The 18,140-nt window shown below is 35.3% G+C and overlaps 1 protein-coding gene across 3 annotated transcripts in view; it reads left to right on the plus strand.

The window, feature by feature from the left end:
• The window catches only part of LOC117317780 (protein Wnt-9a-like), a 58,033-nt gene that overhangs the window by 24,182 nt on the left and 15,711 nt on the right, over window positions 1–18,140 (plus strand). For all 3 annotated transcript variants that reach the window (XM_033872709.1, XM_033872708.1, XM_033872710.1), the window contains one exon: window positions 13,862–14,130. In XM_033872709.1, the coding sequence (XP_033728600.1) occupies window positions 13,862–14,130 (269 nt within the window). The remainder of the gene's footprint in view (window positions 1–13,861; window positions 14,131–18,140) is intronic.

Here is an 18,140-nt window from a genome sequence, read left to right on the forward strand (position 1 = left end):
GACAGAGTCTAATGATACACGTGTGTGACAGTCTGATGATACACGTGTGTGACAAAGTCTGATGATACACTTGTGTGACAGTCTGATGATACACGTGTGTGACAGTCTGATGATACACGTGTGTGACAGAGTCTGATGTTACACGTGTGTGATAGTCTAATGATACACGTGTGTGACAGTCTAATGATACACGTGTGTGACAGTCTGATGATACACGTGTGTGACAGTCTGATGATACACGTGTGTGACAAAGTCTGATGATACACGTGTGCGACAGTCTAATGATACACGTGTGTGACAGTCTGATGATACACGTGTGTGACAGTCTGATGATACACGTGTGTGACAGTCTAATGATACACGTGTGTGACAGAGTGATGATACACGTGTGTGACAGTCTAATGATACACGTGTGTGACAGAGTGATGATACGCGTGTGTGATAAAGTCTAATGATACACGTGTGTGACAGAGTGATGATACACGTGTGTGACAGAGTCTGATGTTACACGTGTGTGACAGAGTCTGATGATACGCGTGAGTGATAAAGTCTAATGATACACGTGTGTGATAAAGTCTAATGATACACGTGTGTGACAAAGTCTGATGATACGCGTGTGTGACAGTCTGATGTTACACGTGTGTGACAGAGTCTGATGATACACGTGCGTGTGACAGAGTCTGATGTTACACGTACGTGATAAAGTCTAATGATACTGGTGTGTGACAGAGTCAGATGATACACGTGTGAAACAGAATCTGATGATACGCGAATGTGACATTCTGTTGGCACGAGTGTGTGATTCGTTATGTAGTAGTCACATACTACCTTTCATATCAGAAATAATAGTACAACATCTATTTCAATAAAGAGTTCCAACATCAGCGATAGATGTCAATACTTTTGATTCATAATTTCCTACACTGCCACATGCCCGGATGTAAAGAATCGCCTACATCACGCGGCTCGAAGTTCACATTTGTTGACTTGAACGTGTGTTTTAGAATATCTTTGAGCGTATTCAAACATTGCAAAGTTAAACAAAGGAATATAGAATTACGGAATACGTGAAATGTTATCGATATAATGGTAGGTAAACTATTTCAAACAACTATTAATTACATATTCAGATCTACAAAGGCATACCAAGCTCCCTCGATTGGTGTGTGAATGGGTAGCACTTGACTGGAAGCTCTTTAGTTTAATACTTAAGTGTATTGTCTGTGTCTGAATTCTGATAAAAAATGTGCTGCGTTTGCATTTCCAATGTTGTTAATAGTCTGTTAATATTTATTCAAACTGAAATAGATTTTTACCTTTGTTGTGTTGCTCTTGTTGACGACATTTGAAATTGCTTGCATAACGGATCTTGTAAAAGCAAAGGCACGCCCTTGGGCCGGTCTACAAGTATCTTCATCTAACGACTGCCCTTGTCTGTCTATCCCAGAATTAATGTTTGCCTATTTCTACTTGTCACGGTATGGGTAGGGATAACTAAATACCTAAACATCTAGATAAACAAAACAATAGCTATCGATTATGGACCTTTTGTGAGGTCAATATGGTATATGGTGTTATACCGACCTGACCGAATCAAATATTAACCGAGGACGAAGGTAATTAAGTTTTATATTATTTTTATATGAAGTTTTTTTTTTTCGCAAAAAGGGCGGTATTGCATTTCATGTATCTTGATAACAGGGACCGGGGAATTCACTATGACGTCACAATGATTATGACGCCATAAACACAATATTGACTATTTAAAAATGGTAATATTAGATCGATATCACAAAGTATTGACCTACACGTGGTCATGGTTTAGCGAATGAGAATTTGGGGAAATCGGACCTAATCTACCGTGTAATATTAGTTTCGCTGTTATTTCTTTGTTTTGATTTCAATATCATTATATGCTGTGGTCTTTCATAGTACAGGTATCTTGGAAATGCTATCTATGCTGCAAGTAAATTTTTCCTCTCTGTAAAAGACTTGTGTAATGAGAATGCAAAGGCACTTTTTACAATGAGAAAACATCAAAATCATATTGTTCGTGCTTAGCGCAAACTTCTTTTTTATATACAATTCTGAAATGTGGTATCTGGCATATAAAGTTGCTGAAGGTCAAAACCCTGGCAACAAAATAGTTTTTGACTTTATCTCCCTCATTGATAAATCGCCATTTGATCATGAGTAATTGCAATTTTGAAAACTTTGGGAATTGGAAGAAAAGCAGTAAATGAATAGAGAGTTGAACTAGGATAATACCAAGTGGATCCTTTTTATTAAAATACGTGTACAAGCTTCTAGTTACTGGTTTTGAATCACTCAAAGAAATACATCCATAAATCCACTTGTTAAAGAAGCCTTCATTTTAAATAAATACTTACTCAATAATAACATTTACAAAGGTATTGCTGGTATACCTTCGTAAGTATTGCTACAAAAACCTGTGAAATAAAACATATGGAAAAGAACATGTATATATAAACACATGGAAAAAGACAGTGTATATATTAATAACACAATAAAAAGTAAAAGGATTCAGTCTCAAACACAAACTGTTATTTGCTGGTTAAGTTAGATCCCTTCATCAACATAATAAACTACTGATGTATTTCAAATCAAATCATATTTAAATAGCATAAGCGACGCCAATCTAAGTCGATTTTATGCTAAGTTTAGACTCTGTGAGCATGACTTGGAACTGGCTCGTGGTCGATACATAACATCCCAAGACACTTAAAGTCTGTAAAGTTTGTGATGGTACTGAAAACGAAATCAGCTCCTTCGATGAGTCAAGTTTAAGAAATGTACCTCGATAAAATGAAATAAAATATGTCAGAAAATGATAATCTTATGACCATTTTGTCATCTAATAACTCGAGATTATACTAGATCTGACTGAGAGAGAGAGAGAGAGAGAGAAAGAGAAAAAATGATTGCATTCAGTAAATCTAATGTTCTACTCATATTGTTGAACCGTTATGAATGTTTATATATGTATTGCCATCAAATTACTTATGTGTTTAGGGTTGTGCAATAAGCATTTGAACTGAATTTATTGAATATGATATGGACTGGTCTTCCGACAAATACATTACTCTTGGGATGTTGTGTATAATAGCGAATAGATCGGTATTCCTAACTTCCCACAAAAATGTAGTTACCACAGATTTTGTGGGAAATAAAACAATGCCGGAAACAAGTGCATTCTCCTATCACACTGTAATGTAATTCTTCCCTTCTATTAGGCGCTGAATGAACAGCGTCGGCGGACAATAGCTAATTGTGATTGATTATTGACTATCGATCAGGCCAGAATCGCATTCCAATGGGACACATGCCTCTCCTTATAATCAAGCTTAACAACTTTCAAGCGTTTCATTGTAGATACATATTTTTTAAGCAAATGTAAAGGAATGTAGGTAATTTCAGCTAAAACCTTATTTACTGACACTGTCGTAATATATCAAATCATCCCATCAGGAAATAAATAAAAAAAATATTTCAAGCTTAATTTCATTTCTCGACGTACCAAAGCTAACACGGACGGGGCGTTTACCGGGCACATGACCGGCGTATCTTTATCAGCGTTCTGGTTCTGACTTCCTGATGGATATGAGCCTCTAATTCTACTTTTACTCGTCCCCTTCTATCACTGACCTTTCAGATAGTCACAACACCAGCTGACTGCTGGAGACACGCCTGTATTGAACGAGTCAAGGAAAAACACTAAAATCACTTTTCGAATTTTGTTTATTCAACAATGAAGCGAATGCGAAGTTGTTTGCGAGGTAACTGTCATGAAATTCTGACTTGATCAGGCGCGAGAGAACAGGACGCTATGGCGAGGAGAGTCGTTATGTACTGTATGGTGCAGACGGTGGTGCCTTTCTTTCTGTCTTTTTTCTTTGAACCCCTCAACATTTACAAATACTGGGTTCATTTAAAACTACGTTACTATGATATAATTATTGTATCCTTCGTGCAATGGCTGATTGCAACCTGTACCAATCTTATTGTCGTCTTGAAAACTTAAACTTAAGTGGGATAGGCAGCTACTGAACTTGTGCATTGAGAAGTTTTGCCTCGCTTTCTTTGTTTAATCAATCGGCAACTTTAACATGTATTAAGAGGACCAAATCAATCGTAACATCATTATCATCTTAACAGATAATACCATATTTAGGGATCTTCAGCTACCGTCATCACTATCGGATATTTCCGAAAAAAGAAGAAAACAAAGAAATTTAAAGCAAAAAAAAAAAAAAATAAAAAATATTGAGAGTTTCATTTCATCCGCCATTGGGATATACAGGGGAAATGGCATGTGCTACTCTTGTGGTCAACTTGTTTTTTAGAGAGTCGAATTGTCAATTCACCAATTTGTAAATAAGTTTTTATTTAAAAAAACATATAGTGTTTTAGCTGCTAAGTGCCGTTTTGTTTTAAACTGGAACTGTCATTTGCTATCATTCTTCTCGACGTTTACTTTCGTTTTCTATTTACTATACATAGACTATTTGATTAGTATATGATTATATCCCAGCAGTACGAGTGTTGATGGACAACTCGGCATGATAAGTGGTACTCGAGATAATTCACGGACACTTTACACGGTTATCAAGTTATTGAAAGGAGCTTTGTCATCTTATTAACTTGTGAGATTTTCTTACTCTTTATTCCTTGAAATATTCAAAACTAAACTACAAACATACTTAGTAAGACCCGAATATCTTATTTGCGTGATGATATTTATGTTTTATTTGAGTATAAATCATTTTGTTTTCCAATTTAAGACGAGACTTTTTCGATTACGTTAAGAACACACAGAGAGAGCGTTATAGTAGTCTCTGACACTGATGTGTCCCGCTGTGATAATTTGTCTTATACGCTGTTGGTGTTATTTAGAAACATCATCGTTCAAGTTGTTTTTTCCTTATCGTGTTACATTCAACACTACTTGAAATTAATTACAGACAAAATAATAAACACACAACATGATTAATTTATATTTAGGGATTTTTTTTCTTGGTAAAGGACGCATATTTATATAAAAAAAAAACCAGCAAACGGTAACTGACCACCCAACGACATTTGTATTCCCTGTGTTACAATAAATATGTTGTTAAACATGAATGATATATAATTAAACATTTTTCTCGTTGTTATGAAGTGATAAACAACTTCTGATTGGCATTATTCATCATTTTTCGATCGCAAATTATATCCATTCCCAAAATATCGACATGGTTTCAGTCGTTGAATGACATGCATGATTGATAGTAAAGCAGACGACATAAAAAATAGTTCTTAGTGTATTACGTCATAAAAAGTAGTTATTTGTGTTTTACGTCATAAAAAAGTAGTTATTTAAGGGTTAACTGTAATATTTTTTTTACGTTATTGAGCAATAACACAAAAAACTGGGGTGTACTCTGAATAAACCGCGAAGCGGTTTATGAAAAGAGTACACCCCAGTTTTTTTGTGTTATTGCTCAATAACGTAAAAAAATATTACAGTTAACCCTTATAATTTAATTAACAACGATATTTAACATTTTCATTAAGTTTAACATGTTTATTTTGCTCCAGATATTTAAAAACACATCGATAAATACAAAATCCCGTGAACAACGATTACTCCGCTGACGTCACAGTCATTATTTATGTTATGAGATGATAACATAATTTTTTGAGCCAATGAAAATGCTTGTTACAAGCAAAATTAAATTATATGTGTTTTACGTCATAAAAAGTAGTTCTTTGTGTATAACGTCATAGAAACCGTCGTAAATTTTGGTATATTAGGGAATAACCTCAATTTTCTTACCGATGAGGATAAAATTAAATGTATATTGACACTTTAAGGAATGTAATAATTCATGTATTGAAAATCAAATATTAACATTAAATACAAAATAGTGACACATTCAACCTAAGAGTAATTTATGTAAGTTTGTGATAGACGATGTCAATTAGAAAGACTGATACAGTATATTTTGAGTAAACAATCCGAGGTTGTCGAAAGTATCGATGATTGATGGCGTTTCAAGTAGGTATGTTGGTAAAGGTGCTCTCCATCGTCAATGTCTTGAACAACTTAAGTCATGACCTTATAATAAATATATAGGAATTGTAATAGTATTACAGATTATGTAATAATTCAGTTCGGTTCAGCACTAGCTGAATATGATAAAAAAAATAAAGAAAGATTTATTCTTTTTTGCTTAAACATTGACCAATCAGAAAGTGCTCAATTGTTCTGTAACTCTGCGAGACAATATCAAACTGTGTGAAGGTCTTGTTCCGGAACTAGGCACGGTAACAAAATGTGATCACCTGTGTCCCGGAGTATAATTCAATCTAAGACAGGTATATCGAGAGTATACCAGACTATAAAGTATATTTATCGTATCAGAACCTAACAGCTGTCACAGTGTACTCGTCCGTTACCATGGTGGTGAGGCCATCCAGGGAGGGGTGATAGTGACTGGCAGGACATATGATAAACGTTTCCTCCCTTTCGTCATTTCAAAGAATAGGATTAACCATTCACACTGTGAAATTCCCCGGTATGACTATCACTTTTACAGGGGAGTTTCAGTGTACTTTCACTGCTTCAATTTGTGGCCTCTCCATAATTTATTGCATTAATTAAGTATTTCCACCCCAATAAATTATCGACGGAGAGGGAAAGTTCGTTAAAACAGCCACCCGCAAACGGTCACAACAATAAACGGGCGGGTCAATGGGGAACACTCCGGCAGTTTGACCTAGCGACATTTCACACCCATAAATTGCCATATTTGTGGACCCGTTTTGTCTCGAGTTGGGTAATACTCCATTACGGTGTGATGTATTGGGGTCCTAGTCACCGTATCATTGAACAGAACGAGCGAATTACCCAGGTATTGTGTCGGCTATCGGTGGATTACAGTCCCCCCATACCGACGGCCACCCGGCACCTTCTCAATCACTGAAAGTCGTTTATCAGGGCTATCGGTTGCTGACGAACCGTCTGCCAAGGGCTATCACCAGTCGAGAAATCCTCTATCCAGATAAGTTTGCGATAGCCTTGAGAGTATATGGTGTGTCTATTACACTGATCCTAGCGACTTATAGGGGATGATATGACGGACTGTCGTATTAGTGAAATACACAATCCAGCGACCATAGACTGTAGATAGAAATCTGTTTGGAAATCATATCTATGTATGGGTGGGGGAGGGGTTTCTGGTAGTGGGTAGGGGGGCATTGTTTTGTAACCTAAACCCTCTCTGCTCAATTCGACACAAACAGGCAGAAAAAAACAACAAACATAGAAATATCCAATTGAATATTCAATTGAACTTTTTAAATCACAAAGTGCTCTTAGTACCTCAACCGCTCTGCTCAATTCGACACAGATAGACAGCAAAAAAAAACAAAAAACGAAAAAAAAAGACAAACAAACATACAAACATACAAATATCTAATTGAATATTCAATAGAACTTTTTAAATCACAAAGTGCTCTTAGTGCTAACCAATAAAAACAAGCAAATTTTTTAATGTTCATGTTTCTTTCCGATAAAATATTAGCCTGCTACTACAGCGTTCTTAATAATCTGCTACTGGTTATCTGTTACTGGTACTGAGGTAGTAGAAGACATTGTAAGTGTGATGAGATAATATATAAACCGGTCTGCTGTTAACTAGCATGCATTGTTAGTAACTAGAAGAATTTGTAATGTCCTTGTTTTTGCCCAGTAAGACTGTGAGACAGTTCGTTACCCCTGACAGACGGGTTAGCAGGGTCTGACGATACACAAAATTGTACCACACTGCTTCAGGTGTAAGTTGTTATAAACGTCATCAGCTTAATTATATCCATAAGTTATTTCATTTTAGGACAAAATACGGAAGTATTAGCTTTTGGTATACAGTAATATATAGCAAGTACTACTGGTTATTTATTAAATTTAAAAAATAAGTCATCAATATTTCTTTGGTGCAATTATAGACAATACAATACCATATTCATGATGTTTATTTTTACATTATGTATGTTGATGTCGCAAACAACAAAATGAGTTTAAAATTAAACTTTCGTGTATGACCTATAAGGTGACCAATCGACAATAGAAGATTGGTATAGAAGCACATGGTCAGGTAACCACACATTAAATGATAGAAACTTTCCAATAAACATAGATATTAACACCCCCACAGAGGAATGGTAACTAATTATTGTATTTCAATATCTATTGCTGCATTTCCCTGTATTTCAAACGTTTAATTTAGATTTTACTGAAAGGTGAACATTATAATATTTTATGTGATGGAGACATTACACACACAATTCATAAAATTATTCATTAAAATTATATTTTATTTAATTCTATTTACTTAATCTACTGTATACTATCTTTTTATTAATGGATTATTTTCTCTTAGAAATTATTACGCCGCTCTATCGGCCAATCAAAAGTGACAGTACAAGCAGCGACGTCATCCAATACGTAATGGGCTAATCACATAAATTCTAAGCCAATGGAAATGCTTGTTACGAGCAAGATGAAACTACATGTATATGATACGTACATCGTCGATATAAATATCATAACAGTATGACGTAGACTTTACAAACAAAAACAGACGTACGACAATGTCACTGTAAATCAATCAATTATTGATTGACGGATTTTATCTATAATTATTTATATCATAAGGTTTTCAATTGGAATACTGTGTGATGATTATAATCATTTATGTATCAACTGTTCTTTATTTATTAAACGAAGTACGGCCCCCAATCAGGTCTTCTGTCTGCCAAAGGTATTTTTGATTGGTTATGATTCTCGTCATTGCAATATCAAATTGACCATTGTCCCTAATGAAAGAGCCACACAAAACACCATGCCTCTCTCGATTGATAATTGATAATAATCGTTTAACTCTCTTTTTCATTTTCTGGAATCGGGTAGTAAATGACCATCGACACGCCAGAGGAAGCTGTTAATTTATTCAGTTGAAACCTGTTGTTCAATTTCAAATTGAAATGAATTGGCTATGTAATAAATGAATATCTATTGGTATACAATAAACCAAATTTGTTATAGCAATACAGTAAAAATGACAATTGATTGGTAATATATAAATTATCATACTGAAAATGTGTATCACCTTAGCAATATAAGTATATTACCAATTTATTACTATGATACTAGTTACGTATGCAAATATAATAGTTAGAAATATTAGTTAGAAATACAAATTATACTTACATCACGTGACCAGGTGATGCAGCAACGTACACAATAAACAAGCAGATCAATAACGAAAACAAATGAGCATAAAAAGCTAAAAATAGAACAGAATGACAGAAATTGCACACACTGGGGGTTTTCTCTCCCTTTCTTTAATTTTGTTCCAGTGACTATGTTCTGTGTGTAGGTGTCCGATAGACGTTTGAATGGCAAACATGGGGCAGCCCCTGCGATAAAAACGTTTTAAAGATGGATTGTGGTTCGGATCTTCCCTAAGATAAAGAGCATCAAACATACCAGCTTTGATGAACCTCGACTGCTATCTGGGTCCATCTCACGGGGAATGTATCTCCACTGTATATAGACCAGGCCTGGCAGGGAAGTTTGTCATGACGGACTAAGATTCAGGGGTCAGTTAGGTGATGGAGTGATCCGTAGTACATACTCAGGTGCTAACTGGTCATTAGAATAGTATCAATGTGTAAATAGAGCAATCATTGAAGACATTTATTGATACAATAATATTCGACACCATTTTAACTCTTCTGAAATCATATTCTACACCATTTTAACTCTACTGGTGATTTTGCCATCATTCCCATTTCATTTCTCTGTTCATTTTGAATCGTTTGGAAAACAGTGTTTAAGCAATATGAAACAAACTGATTTGCCTATTATTTCGGATTCACTGAAATAAAATTACAAATTTATAATGAAATTTTTGTCAGTCCTGATTTAACCCAAGCTGTTTTATCCTCATTATCTGTATGTGCTATCCTGGCGCAGCCAACCATCGTTACACAATAGAAGAATACGAAAATAAGGCTTTGAATATATCGATAGCTGCCCCCAAGATTCAAACGAAAACAAAGATGAAAAAATAATGTTGACGGAATGACTGCTTTCCATGTGGCCTGCATTGAACTGTCGACTCTGATACTTGCTAAACACATGTTATTTTCCCTCCAACAACTCGAGATTTGTCTAAGACCAGAATTGTCCTGGCACTTATTCATTTCTCCTAGAAATGTAACAGATGTCAACCGGGAGTATCTTACTTTTTTATATAGACTACATGACATTTGTCATATCCGTGTGTGGTACGAAGTAATTGCCGACGGGTCGTATGGTATATATCAAAACGTTTGCGGAATATTACCCCGAATCTTTGTGGTAGGGAAAAGAGCGCAAATAGTGCAGGAGAGTCATTGGTATGTTTTCCAAGATGATGTCATCTTCAGAGGAATCCCAGTTATTTTCCTCTAAACAAACATTTTAGGCACAGTGACTGTATTTCTGAGTTATACTTAAACGTTTAAAAAATGCTTCAAATGTAACATGTGATTATTTTACGTCGTTCGCGAAAATAATATAATGGGTTTGGTCTGGTAATATAAAATTACACACACAAAAAAAAAAATGTTCGACTTATGACTGGATTTTGGTGGACAATAATGATATAACTGTTAAATTTACAACTAAGTCGATTTTAGTAATTGTTAGCATCATCACAGAATGCTAAGCTGGTTTAAACCTGAAGGTTACATACCCGGGTAAATTGGCCTGTATCTCTCAATGACATAACTCAATGGATGTTTACATCCACTGCGTATCCAGAAACATACTGGGGTGACGTCCCATGCCGCCCAAACATGATTAAGAGCTTATTTAGGCATCATGTTTGTTTATTTGTCCAGATAACGTGTCCTATAGACCGATATTGATCATGGTATCACCCATCGTACCCTTATACAAGCAGTTTAAAACCATAATAATATGAATTTCAGAAAACAAAACAAGCATTGTCCGATTAGTGATGATTACCGTGCATGATGGCGACTGTCAACAAATGGAGTTAAAAAAAAACATCGTGCTTTCCCTTCAGTTTCTCTTGTCATCGCCATATTCTCGAGCGCGAGATTGAGGGCGATGGGGTTATATGATAGTCGTGAGGTCGACAGTCGATACACTGAAGATTTCTCCGTACGTTTTCACAAACTATGTATCACAATAATATGACACTGATGTTTATAAATTCTTTCACTGTAGCTGAATATTAGTCTTAAATATTATACAAGGGGACGACAAAGATCGATTATAAAATCGGAGCAAAACAAGTGGTGGGAGAATAAGAAAATTATCCGCACGGAATCGTTACAAATAAGTTGGCAAAACGCGAATAGACCTTCTTAATAGTAAACAACAAAGGCAACTGGATTAATGATGTAATCGGGGTTATCAATTATAACGAAAACTCTGTCTTTTTGGGGTGGGGTGTGAGCGCCATACTTTGTGCTCTCTGGTGATATATTGTGATTTTATATGTGATAAATGGTCCGTGTGTGTTGGCGCCATACTTTGCTTTATTTGTTCTCCGATGGTATATTGTGACAGCGTCAGGCTTTGTTTTTGCTCTCTGATGGTATATTGTGATGTTATATGTGCTGTGATATAAATGTTCCTTATCTGTTAGCGCAATACCCTAGTTTATTTAAGTCCATTGTGTAAAAAAACGTTGTTTATTCTTTGTGTTTTAAAAGTACATTCATCGGCGTTGTATATTTTGTTTTTCTTTTCATTTTTTCCCGTTGGCACTGGCATATTGTTTTTCATTCTTTGGCGTTGACACTGTGGTATGTTTATCTTTTTTCAATATTTGGCGTTGACACTGAGGTACTTTTTGTTGATTCTTGTCCTTCTTTTGTGTTGACGATCTGATATACTTTATCTGAGATTTAAAAATATTGATCAAATATAATATCAAATCTTACTATCGGACTTGTGTAATAATTGCAAATATCTCTCTTATCTGATGTATAGTTAGTTTTAGAGAATCTAGAAATGACACAATTTCTTTTTCACCAGGAGGTAGTGAATCAGGTACCGATGATAAACATTGTTTTCGGCAGTATCACAGGGGAGTCCCAGGGAATGTTTGTCAACTTTGCAGGGCGTTATGTGTGTTCAGTGGCAGATTGTGGTGACTCCATCAAGTCATAAATATGTTAAGGTGTGCGACGCTAACGTACTAAAGGCTTCATTTAACAATTCTACCAGCACATATAGTTGTTACTTTAATATGTCCAATCTCGTAAATGACAATTGATATGCCGCGTTCAGTCCGTATTTTATACAAAGGAGATGGGCGTACATTTGCTAAATGGCGTGTTGAAAATCCCAAAGTATGTTCAGTTGTGAAAACTAACTAAATACAGTGAACGAGAGACGTGCACGCCTCAGTAAGCTACATACCAAGCGAAACACCTGGAAATCTGATTGAAGTGGAATCTATTGTTATTTCACCATGACAGATACCGATGTATTCATACGCCTTTTGAAATTGACGGATGATTGTTGAAGAAATGATCTACCTACGCGAGGGTAAAGAAGTGCGGATGGCCCTAATTGCTAAACGATTGCTTTAAATGATTTTGTTCTGCGGACCACCAGAGTCACAGGAGATATTTCACATGTCATTTGTCTGGTGTATGAGGAGTTTGACGGCTGCTTTGTCTGCCAAACAGAGTGGCTATCCCCCTCGCACTCCCACTAAAATGCCAATAAGGCAGTCATACAACGCCCCTCTCACGTCAACAAGCCGTGCATTAAGTATTTACGTTTCATTGATTGGGTTTAACTTGTACATTGACAAGGACATTTATAATAAATCTGCAAAAACGATACAACGATGTACATTTCTGTAAATAAATTGTCCTTGTCTGGGAAAATATTCTTAATAAAAAATTGCGTCGGCGTTCGTATAGGAAAGGTACATGAAGTGCATGGCATCGTGTTCGAAGGGAAATATGTTGAATATACTGTAGTACATAGATTATCTGTATGCTGTGTTACGAATGTAGCGAGTAATTCTGAATTATCTTTTTGTGACTTGACCTTAGTGTACCGCTAACTTGTATCGAACCTAATGTTTGAACGTGTAACTTATCTCCCTTTGGGGCCATTTTCTCATAACTGCTAGAAAATATATTTATATTGCATAGTCTTTTCTCTACATCAATGAACCAACAGTTAATGACAATGTTTTTCTTGGACTACACCGACGTGTAATCTTGAATAAAATGGATAAGATTAATCAATTTTAGCAATTTGTTTTGGAAGAATGGGAATAACAATGAAAGAACGAAAAGAAAAAAGATCAAAATCAAAGCGAAATATTCCAACGACATCGTGGAAAGTGATTTTAACTACTTTTCTAGGGTAGGACTGATGTTGCCAACTAGAAATACGAGAGAGACTTCTCGTAACAAATGTATATGTACCTTCTTAATTAATTCATATTTTCAGGGGACAAATAGATAAACAATATATTTCGTACGGTGCGAAAGTGTGAAGGTCTGATACAAAGAATCTAGATGGGTTTCCTTTTCTAAAACTTGTTGTCTATGGTGAAGACTCATACAGAACTTTCTATCGATTCTGTTGAATTGCATTTTCTTTCCCTTTTAATATTTATATTGTCTACATTAAGGTATTATTTTGATATTATCTATGTATCAGTTTTATATTTATATATTATATATATACACTTTATGTCTTATCTTTATATTGTTTTTGTATTATTTTCATATCATTTCTGGTTTTTTTCAGGATTCAAAGAAACATCGTTCCTTTACGCCATGTCTTCTGCGAGCTTAGTACACGAATTTGCACGTGCGTGTAGCAGTGGGCGTCTAGACAGATGCACTTGCGACGAGTCAAAGAGTCTTCAGAACAAGGAAGCATGGCGGTGGGGTGGCTGTGGTGACAATGTTAAATACGGCTTCCGGTTCACAAGACGGTTCCTTCGACGGGCGAGAAGAAGAGGCAAAGACCATCGGGCAATGATCAACCAGCATAATAGCAAACTGGGGATACGAGTGAGTACACAAACGATAAATATATATAAAAAACAACAACAACAACAACAAAAAACAGAAAACAAAAACAAAAATAAAAACAAAACAAAAACTGACGTATTATGCAGGGGTTGTTCGGTGTATTTAATGAAACACTAAAGCCTGAGTTAAAAAATTCAGCTAGGTGTAAAGAAAATATTTTCACCACACTAACAACAGTGAACCGTTTATAATGTACAAAACAACACTTTTGTGCAACACAAACCGCCTGTTCTTCGTTTAATGATTTCAATTTGGAAATTTAATTTGATTTAACAAATGCATCCTTGGGTTATATAAAACCAACATATTTATGCATCTGTTAACATCGCTTCAGCAGTCTAGACAATGATCTTTGGTGTTTGTATATTATAACCTTTACATAGATTAGTTTTGAACACAATTGTATCACAACCTGTAGAAAGATCGGAGCGATCTCAAAGCTGTAAATGGCATAATGAGTATTGCTGTTGTTTGTTAGAGATACTAAAAAGAAAAGAAAACAAGAGAAAAAAATTACCTGATATAGATATATCATTATTCCCGATTATAGTATAACGATAGACGATATATGGTGTCAATGATTGTAAACAATGTTTACACAAACTGTCTACTTCACGTTTGGATGGTACTCCCAATAGGATAGCTGACTTGTCGTGTTTGCCATGTTCAGAGTTTGATAAGTGTGTTTTCAAGTGGATACCTGTGTGTGTTGACTTCAATGTGAGGTAGATAGGTCTCAAAAGGTCTCCAGCTCTCCTTAATCTTGTGAAGTGAGAAGTTGGTATTTATAAGAAATGTTGATCTCCAAAAGACTAATTCGTACCGCAAACATTATCAATCATATCTATATTTGTCTTGGTATTTAGAATTTCAAGCCAAGGACATAACTATCAGCATGCTTAACATACCACACCCCACAAAAACATTGTATTATACACATTTTGTTATGTACTAAATTACAGCTTTCTCTGTTTATGAATATAATGTATAAATCATTTGCTCATTTAATCTAAAAATGATTGCCATACACTGAATATGGCTTCCGTCAAACCAGTTTTTTTTCTGTATAAAAAACTGTTTAACGATAACCTTATTCGCATGCATATGTCAACGGTATGTTCTTTGCAAAAAATATCGATTTCAATATAGGATGATATGATATTAAGCACAAAAGGACAAACCGAAGTGTATGTCTTTATATAATTCACCCATACATACAAATGAATAGGCCAAGTAATCTTTACAAGCATTCAAAAAATCTGTCACAATTCAGAAACTTCTCAAAAATTGTTAAATACGGATAATCGTAAATAGCTTTTTTGTTACTTGTCATCGAGATTTTCAGCTACACGTATGCTTGGAAGCCTCTCTGAGCCGTTTGGGTCTGTAGATAAAATTTTGTAAGACAATACCAAATTTGAGATTCTTTATCAATTCACAAAACTAAATATACAGTGTAATTTAAACATTTATAGATTCGATATTGTGTCAGCAGTTATGACATATAATCGGTATCTCCTAGTTTCGATATTGTGATAGAAGTTATGACATAGAATTACTTTCTCCTAGTTTCGATATTGTGATAGAGGTTATGACATGAAATTACTATCTCCTAGTTTCGATATTGTGATAGAAGTAATGACATAGAATTACTTTCTCCTAGTTTCGATATTGTGATAGAGGTTATGACATGGAATTACTATCTCCTAGTTTCGATATTGTGATAGAGGTTATGGCATAACTTAGGTAACTTTGTTAAAATTTGAATAGGATTTGGTATACTATGAGCTCTATAGCAATACTATTTCGAACTATTTCTATTTTGGTGCATCATTTATTCATACTCGATATCCACATGGTCACAATCTAGTACGGTAATAGAGAATAGGAAACAAAGAAATGACGTCAGATAATTAAGACAGCTTAACGCAGCCGTGACCTAGTTTATATTGATGTATCGTATAAACACTACACGTGTCACGTGCGAGGGGTGATGAATTGTCGAAACAATGTGTGACAAAGAGTAATATATATTTATGTTATTTTTTGCTACATTTATTTGTTTGCGATGTCCATCTGAAATCTATCATCTATCCACACCTCTGTGATATTAAAGCGTTTTATCAGTGTTTACCGGATAACAGAGATTTTCCACTTCAATGTCACAGTCGCCTTACAAGTGTATTACCACAAGGCGTATCAAAATCAATAAATGTCAATTAAAATCAACTTAATCGATGACATTTCCTGGCAGCTGCGTGCTTTGGCCGCTTGTAGGTGTTTGTATTAGTTTAGGAATTGCAACGTAATGTAATACCATTGATTGTGTAACGACGATATCGAGCAGTGCAGGGGCAATATCACGTGAAACTTTCACAGCATGGGCGTCACATGTTTGACTGAACTGTTAGATCTTAAGATTAAGCAATCATGAGGGATCATCGCGTTCTTTCTGGTCTGAATTCTGTCGTAAAGCCCACAGTCACAGACGCCACAGGTATTGCTTGCCTTACAGTGATGTATTGCATTGTAGATTAGCCAAGACCTCAGGTATCTGTCAATGGAAGTGTGGTCCACTGATCTGAGTAATTGCTGAAATATGTCTATTATCTGTAAAACAACACTTTTATCGAACATATACTTAATAAGGTTATCGATATTCGAGAATTGTCATATTGGAGATATATTACTGAACTTATCACTTCCCCTTTCGTGATTGCTATCGTTAAATGCTAAATCATTATTCAAATTCCTTCTCTCAAAAACATTTATGATAATCGTTTGTACAACTGTAGAGCACATTTATATAAATACTATAAATGGTAAATCATTAATTTTCAATTACATAATACAAACTACTGCTTGATTTAAGTTAAATTGATACGTATTAATCTCATAAATTGCAATTAAAAATAACATATTAAGGATTGTAGCTAAATTCCTTTGGTGTTCAAATGTCCGAATTATGGCGTCCGGAAGGATTTTCATCCGGGCGATAAGGGAAACCTTGGGATGGGTGATCGTGTATATTTATGCGTGAACAAATCTAAAAATTTATATTGCATTGGTACCTTCGGGCAGTGGCCTGTAGTTTGAATAATATACAGCTACAAATGTTATTATGAACTATATCCTATACTTCACGACATAATATACGCCGTACTAGGGATTTGTGTGAAAGTCTGGAAGAATTAAAGATATATGTTTTCTTACACATTTATTAGAAGGATTTTTGTCAGAGATTGGGATATGCAACCATAATATCATGTCTGCGATACATGATCTAATGCACGTTTTTTTTCTGAACTTTGCCATCAATGTGTCAATGATCAATTTGTAGTTAACATAGTCCAAACGCAAACGCTTGACAGGTCTCAGGTCCGGCCTTCAATCCACAGAATACGTTTGACAGGTCTCCGGTCCGGCCTACAATCTAAAATGATTGACAGGTCTCCTACCTACACTCAAAAACACATATTTTTTATATGGAATAAATATACTTTGATTTACAAGCACACAAACACAGTAATCGACAATATATATGACATCAAAGAGCAGTACCAATGGCATAAACACAAGCTTGACACTCATCACTAATACATATATGTATCCTTTTCTGTTAAACTCTATTCAAAAATCGAACCCATCTATAAATATTGTTGTATTATCATACTATTGATATAGTCCTAGAAGTTTGAAAGTTTGATGAATAATTCCCATCCCGACAAGACACTCGGGCTGTTGTTAAACCCGACAAGACACTAGGACGGTTGTTAAACCCGACAAGACATTTGGTACGGTTGTTTAACCCGACAAGACACTTGGACGGTTGTTAAACCCGACAAGACACTCGGACGGTTTTTAAACCTAACAAGAAATGTGGATGGTTGTTCAACCTGACAAGACACTTGGATGGTTGTTCAACCTGACAAGACACTCGGACGGTTGTTTAAGCCGACAAGACACTTGGACGGTTGTTCAACCTGACA

The sequence above is a fragment of the Pecten maximus genome, chromosome 19, assembly GCF_902652985.1.
Source record: "Pecten maximus chromosome 19, xPecMax1.1, whole genome shotgun sequence".
Taxonomy (NCBI): Eukaryota; Metazoa; Mollusca; class Bivalvia; order Pectinida; family Pectinidae; genus Pecten; species Pecten maximus.